Genomic DNA, 7,230 nt, shown 5'->3' with positions numbered 1-7,230 from the left:
TTAAGATCTTTAAGAAAAAACTAAATTTGTTACTTAGGAGTCATTTTAGCTTCCAAATATTGATGCAATTTACAATTGAAAATAAGAAAAAAAGATTATAGAAAGATTGTAGATAATTGTTTGATCAGGGGATGACAAATACTGAACCTCCACTTATAAGTAATGCATAAATGTTATCAAATTCAAACTGTCATATTGGAAACTTTGAGTTGATATGCAGTGGGACATGAAATCGTTATCATCATCTATGTGAAACATGTACTTTGCTCTGAGAGTATTTTTCACCTCAGTTGCATTTTACTTGAGATCATTATTTTGATTAGAGGTTTGTAACTTGAATAGTGATATATACTGTATCATGTACATTTTATTGCACAGCACCTTAATAGGTGCTACTGCAATTTTAAAACACGGGTTTGTTGTTGTAAATACTTAATGATATGTGTCACATCTATCGTTCAACAGCACAAACAATGAACAAATAGATTGCAAATATCCTGGGATATTTTACAGGTGGTTATTTTGTACAGTAGAAAAACTTGTTTCACAGGTTTACTCTATTTGTTCTGCTTCTTTGTCTGTTTTGCTTTTCCCTCCTTATGAGAATGAACAGAAACACTTGGCAGTAAAAAAAAGCAGTTTGATAATAAGTAACTTATAAGACATTTGTAGTATTGCTTAGTATTAGTTGTTTGTATTTCGACTTAGCCTGCAAGCTTGCCAGATACAATATATTTATTAACCAAAGTGTGGTTCATGAAGGAGTGGTAAACTTTTTTCCCTGCTTGGGTAGGTTTGGTTATCTTTATTTTGTTAAATGTTACAATTTATGATAAACTCTGATGTCATTTTAGATATTAGCCTCATTTCATACACTGTTGCCTGTTAAATGTGACTTTAATGAAGGGGACAATGCAACCAAAATGGAGTAAAGCCAACATACAAATGAGTATTTTTGCAAGAGCTCTCGATTAATTTTATATGCACCGTGACAAGTCAGCTCCATGTAAGCAATGTCTTCAGTTTGTGATTTGGCCTCTATGTTTAAAAGTCTTGGGAACTTATTTTTATCAATTCAGCATGTATAAAGATTAATATACACAGGCTTACTTTGCAAACTTTAGATGATTGAAAGTAGTTGTAAATGATAAATAATTTTATAATAAAGCGTAAAAAATTGATAAATTACAATATAAGTGTTGCGCAAATTTCACTCAGTTTACTTCATTTACAAATTGCTTGAAGTTTGCCTCATAATTGTGTTTTTCTGTTAGAAGTTGGAGAGGTCATTGTTATTTCTCTTTTTTTAATTTGTTTCCAGTTAAACCTGTTTCAGGTCAAAGTATATTAGAAGTGTATGATATTGTATAGTACAATGGGTTTTGTTATTGTTGTTTGTTAATAGTTAACGTCAAGTACAGTGCAAGGTTGCTGTTTTCTGAATGGAAGGTTGTTACGTTTTGAAGTTTGGTTCGATGCGAGCACGAAGTATCACTTGTAGAACCATACTCATTAGAATAGATTACTGTACAGCTAAGGAACCATGTGAGACACGAGCTCGGCATTGGAACTTTTTTTCCATATTTTTTTTCTTCGTTGGTATACTGAATATGGCACCACTGGAATTTTTTTTAGAGTATGGATTCTTCCAGGGGCTGTATTTTAGAAAAACGCTTTAATTGTACTATTGAGTAGTTTTTAAATATTAAAAAGTGCCAGGAGCATATGTAGACTTCTGAAAGAACCCAATAGCATAAAATGTTATCGTTAGATTTTAATTTTTCGTTTTGTTTATAAGTAAAAAAAACAAAAACAAAAATAAATAGAAAAAAAAAGAACTCAGTTTTTGTTTTGTAAATGTTATATGTGCGTCTGCCTTCCCTCCCCCTTTCCCTGCATCAAAATGTACAGGTTCTAAAAAAAAAAAGGGAGAGTGATAAAAAGCGTAAAAGAGAAAAATAAATGCTAAATTTCTTGTCCATCATACTTGAAAATTTTAAGTTGATGAGGTTGTAACTTGTTAAGTCTCTAGCAAGAGAGACTACTTTCATTGTATCACTAAAACTTGGCGTCAGAGATCTTTCTCTCCAAACGAAGAGAAAAAAAGAAAGTAAGAGGAAAAGGAATTAAAAAGACTTAAGAAAGTTCGTTGATTAGCGCAAACACGCATGGTACGGAGAAAAACGAAAGCGATGAAAAACGACGAAATAGGTCACAGCTTGATCAAGTGTGACTCGCCAATATTATTTCCTCGTCACGCCATACTTTACATAACTGTGCAGCGTTGTGAATTACTTTGATTTCAAGAGGCTGCAAACAAAAATCTTACGAAGATATTGCATTTGAAGTCAGCTAAATATCAAGAGAAATAAAAAACGTTAGCGCGTTGCGGTTTCAAGCGAAACTTTCTGCTGTCGCCACCGTCCGATCTAAAAGTTTTAAATTATTTCATTGCTATGCCTAGTTACGCAAACCTTCCTGTGTAGCCGAGCAGCGATACAAACAAAATCCCAGACACCCACAAAACAATAGATTCATACGCCAATAAACGGGAGATTAGGCTGACCTCTAACGACGAACAAAGCCACGAAGTACTTGTTTATTTACCGTGTTGCTAGGTAATTTACGTCACAAAGGCTCATACAGTGAAGGATTACGACAAAGCTCTCGCTCCAGTGATCAAACGCAATTTTGATCTCCACGAATGACTACAAGCTCAAATTTCCTGTCCTTTTTACATCGAGTAGATCTTTGCTGACTTCAGATTCCTACGAGTTCATTATTAGCTGAAGATAAGCCCGATGATGCTGTGAAATTATGTGTACTTACTATTGATAACCCTCGAAGCTTCTACTTGTTTCCAAGATGACCGTCCCGATAATGGCAGACGAGTGAGTGATTGTGTTATTTTTATTTTCTTTGGTATTTGGTATGCTGTGTGAGCAGGAAAAACCTCGATTTAACCACTTCTCCTTCTTTATACCACAGATCGTCCCGAGATGAGGGAGAAGTTTATACCTCTGTGCCGGTTGTGGTCCTAACAGTTCATGAAGCACAAGAAGAAACTCATGTAAAGCGATCACATTTCAGCTACGAAGCTGAGGATGCTTTGCCGGTGGGTGAAATTTATCTCAATAAATTATCTTTTTTTCACATTTAGTTTAAAGGAACATTTCACTGCATTTTCAAGCCCTTCAGATGACTTATTCGACGAGAATCATGCATACAAATGGGTAGTTTTGGAGAAAGTAGAGAAGAACTGCCTGTTTGTATACAAACTCGCGGCAAAACGATGGCTCCCGCGAACATAAAAATCCTTAAGACGTACTTCTGGATAGATCTCGAATTATCTTTTAAACTTGCGTACTGTATTAACCTTCATCTGAAGCGACGTAGTATTGTGTAGCGAAATTTTCCGGTCATTGAGCTGCCTTCGGAACCTTTTGTTGTATTGAAACGCCTCAAGTGCACTCATAGAAACAGCTCAGACTTTGTGACTTGGGGCGCACTGCCGATGAATTATTAGTCCGCTACGAAAGAGTCGTTTATTTCCCGTTAGTTGGATTTTAATGTGTTTGTTTTTTCTTTTCACCAGTTGCCTTCGTCCAAATACAGATACAGCAAATGGCATGAACTGGAAGACATGGATGTTAAAGGAAACATGCTAAGGTCTCCGAGAGTCAGAAGGAGTAAGTAATTCAAACTGCCATGTCATGTTTTAAACGAAGATAACTCGATTTTCCTAATACATTTGAAACAGTTTCAAGGAGGTCCGAGACAGCGGATCTTTACACCATATGCAAGAAGATAGTTCTGAAATATTTTGGTCTTAATTGATTTATTGTTCCCTTCCCCATTGGGTTTTTTTTCCGCATGACTGGGGAATGATATCCTGACCAAAGTCAGTTCACAGGATTGAATAAAAGCATGTGAAATAAAATGAATTCCTTCTAATTTTATCATCCCTGCCCCCTACTTAACCCACCTCCTTCAACATATAACATTTCCATTATCTCCAGCCCCTGAAAATTTATGCAAACTGGTGTGATTTTCAATTTTGCTTGTTCCAATACACAAGCTTAATCTAAAACCCTTTGATCTTCTCCAGCACCTCAAGGATTCAAAGTAGAGAATATTCGTAAAGTGCATGAGCAAGAAAAAGAAGAATTAGAGGAATCTGATAATGAAGAATTCAGAATTGCTGTACCCCTCAGAAAGAGCAAACCAAAAAGAATACGAAACTACAAGAACAAGATGGAAAACTGGGAAAATGCTGAGGTAAATTTGTGTCCAATATATGCTCACTTAACTTATACGTACATTTTCTGTTGTGGAACATCTCAACCTGTTGTAGTATTTGGATGCCTGTAAAGAATTTTAATTTAGTTTTGTCAACTGAAGAGTTGATCATGTAAATTGGCCACTAGAAAGAGTTTCTGAAGCTGACATGTTAGGTGTTAGGCCTTTGTCATTCAACTGAAATGTTAGCTTTAGAAACTCTTTAAAGTAGCCAAATTATTTAGGTTATCAACCCAGTTAATAAAATCAAATTACCTTGCAATAATCTCCACTGATGCAAAACCCCAGTTTCCTTTAAAACTTACACCCTCTATTTGTTGTAATGAAATTTTTTTGTTTTTGTTTTTTCAGTCTGTAAATTTATCATATCAAGATTTAGGGCATCCTTATCAAAAGAAAGAATTTCTGCGGGTCCTTAGAAGGCTTTTAAGATGTGAAAATTTGCAGCTTATGGAAAATTCTATACAAGATTTGAGCAGTGTTCTCCTTCCGAGGTGGGTCAAGTTGGACATTCTTTATTGTTCTTCCTGGTAGACTGAACCTGGGTTATAGTATTTCAACATAAATTTTAGATTGATGTTGTCTAAAGTTATCACAATTTTTTTTTTCAGATGTTCACATCTTTACCTGCAGAGAAATTTCATTACTGATTTAAGGGTAGGTCTTGAGAATGTTTATTCCTCTTAATGTATTTTAGATAATTTATTCATTATTTTGATGTACATCCAAATTGCCCCACTCTCCTTCACTTTTATGAGTGAAATATCCACAAGCGATCAACCCTTTCACTAGCATCTGGTATCTCCCTATAATACCACCCAGGTGAAACACCATGGTCACAAGAATAAAGGAGATGGTTAGCAACAGAGAAGTTCTTAGAGAAAGATGGTTTTTGTCTTGTCACAAGCATGGGACAAAAAAAAAATTCTTTGAAGTTCTTGATCATCATACTAATTCTCCTTGTCAGTGCCTTGTGAAATTTATAGAGAACATTATAGAGAGAATGCATACTGATGTTAGGTTGTAAAGCAGGGCTCGAACTTAACTTTTTTGTCTACTAGCAAAGTTTTGCTAGTAAGATTTTTTTTTACTAGCAAAAGAAGGAACCTAACTAGCAACTTTTCAATGCAGCCATTTTCAGCGTTAATTTTTTAATTGAAATTCTACTGGAAAAATACCAGTACTTGCAAATGTTTGCTAGAGGATATTTTTTAGACTTGCAACTTCGAAAAACCACTCGCATTTCGCGAGTTTGTGAGTACTAATTTCGAGCCCTGTAAAGGGTTAAGTTATAGGTGCAACTTGCAGATTCTTTAACTCTTTATCTGTATTTCTGACACAATTATTGTTGTTTCCTAGAAACTTCCCAGGGCTCCCATGCTGCTTCACTTATCGCTGCAACAAAATAATGTGGAAAGTTTAAAGGGTCTGGATCTATTGAGAAAAACCACAATTCAATCATTAGTCCTTAAAGGGAATCCTGTGGAGTTGGAGCCAAACTACAGACAGCAGTAAGTTATTTTTTAACCTTTTTAAGTGTAATTTCTGTTTCTTTGTCACCTACACAGACTTGGCCAATCTGAATACTGAAGAAATTTCATTCAAATTCTTTCCTTTTTACTTGCTCAAGTCTTTTTATTGTTTCATCATTTTGGTTTAGTGTTTTGACCTGCAAAGTGGTCAGGTTTTTTTTTCTCAACCATGTCCTGGCCAAGATCACACCATCTAATTCAATTACGTAAAAACCTCATTCTCATGACTGGTCTCTTTTTGTGAAGAGACTCGCTATTTATCTTGTGTTGGCTCAGTTCTCTCAGTTCTTTCCCCTTGATGAGCCATATTCCTGCAGACAAATTTCCTCTGGTACTAGGATTCTTGCTGATCACCTGTAATTTAATGCATCAAGCATTAAGGTGCAGTTTTAATGCCCTTGATCTGTCAAAAAATGCTATGAAAATTATTCACAGAATTAACACATGAAACAAGAAGTAATTTTGCATTGATCTGTTTTGAGTTTTTATATAAGATTGTGAAGGTGTTTCTAAAGATATCATGAATCTAGGAAGCTAATATGAAAACGCTCTTTCCTTTTTTCAGGGTATTTAGAATTTTGCCTCACCTACAGCTTCTGGATGGAATCCCAAGGTTAGACAGTGATGATGCAGACGCAGTAGTTGATTCAAAGACATGTATTGTGTCATAGTAAAAATCACCTAGTGTGTTCTACAGTCATCTTGTGGACTAATCCCTAGGCTAAGAGTGGATCAGACATGGAACTGCTGTAAGGAGACATGGAACTGCAGTAAGGAGATCCAAGACTGGACACTCAGACAGAGAGTGATGAGCGTTGTACTTTCTGGTGATTTTGACAAGATGGGATAATTCACTTCCAGTGGGAGAAGATTCCCACCCTACAACAGATCACTCAAATTATTATTGAGCTGAGCTAATGAGACACTATTCTATCTTCACAAAAATTTAGCAATTTCTCTGTATTCGTTGAGGTATTTTAGATGCAAACAAATACTGATGTAGCAAACACATTCTTATTAAAGGTTTATTGTACGGTTTCTCAGTTGATTTGAATAGGTCACTAATGTAAATATTGATCTAGTGAATCAAATTTTACAAATATGCGAAACATTTGTGAATATATTTAATATATATTCTTATGTATATTATTAGTGAACAAAGAAAATTTTGTAAAGTATTTATTTTTACTTCTCTTTAGAAATGTTAAATAAAATCTAGATGATATGAACAATGTTAGCTTGATCTGCGTAGCATTATATCGTAGCTCAAAGGAGTTTTTTAAATTGTAGCTTGGAAAACTCCTTAACCTTGAATGACAAAACGAAATATTGGCGCCGTTGGATTATACAACACTAAACGGACTACAATGAACTAAGAAGGAAAAAAGATCGACGGGAA

At 35.0% G+C, this 7,230-nt stretch overlaps 1 protein-coding gene across 1 annotated transcript; it reads left to right on the top strand.

Annotated features, from left to right (window-relative positions):
• Positions 1 to 2,627: 2,627 nt before the first annotated feature.
• Positions 2,628 to 7,063, top strand: LOC113680538 (uncharacterized). The gene is made up of 8 exons (XM_027197573.2): positions 2,628 to 2,891; positions 2,989 to 3,115; positions 3,596 to 3,689; positions 4,109 to 4,278; positions 4,651 to 4,793; positions 4,911 to 4,956; positions 5,659 to 5,810; positions 6,397 to 7,063. Exons 1-8 carry the CDS (start codon positions 2,866 to 2,868, stop codon positions 6,500 to 6,502), a joined length of 864 nt encoding a protein of 287 aa, XP_027053374.2. The 5' UTR covers positions 2,628 to 2,865; the 3' UTR covers positions 6,503 to 7,063.
• Positions 7,064 to 7,230: the final 167 nt, after the last annotated feature.

The sequence above is a fragment of the Pocillopora damicornis genome, chromosome 8 (assembly GCF_964200805.1).
Source record: "Pocillopora damicornis chromosome 8, jaPocDami1.2, whole genome shotgun sequence".
Lineage (NCBI taxonomy): Eukaryota > Metazoa > Cnidaria > Anthozoa > Scleractinia > Pocilloporidae > Pocillopora > Pocillopora damicornis.
This window is presented reverse-complemented; position numbering and strand designations above follow the sequence as displayed.

What these genes read in the sequence shown, in the direction of transcription:
- LOC113680538 (XM_027197573.2), top strand. Translation starts at nt 2,866, where the DNA reads ATGACCGTCCCGATAATGGCAGACGA. An exon ending in GTCCCGATAATGGCAGACGA is followed by an intron (nt 2,892 to 2,988) that starts GTGAGTGATTGT and finishes TTTATACCACAG; the next exon opens with ATCGTCCCGAGATGAGGGAG. An exon ending in ATTTCATTACTGATTTAAGG is followed by an intron (nt 4,957 to 5,658) that starts GTAGGTCTTGAG and finishes GTTGTTTCCTAG; the next exon opens with AAACTTCCCAGGGCTCCCAT.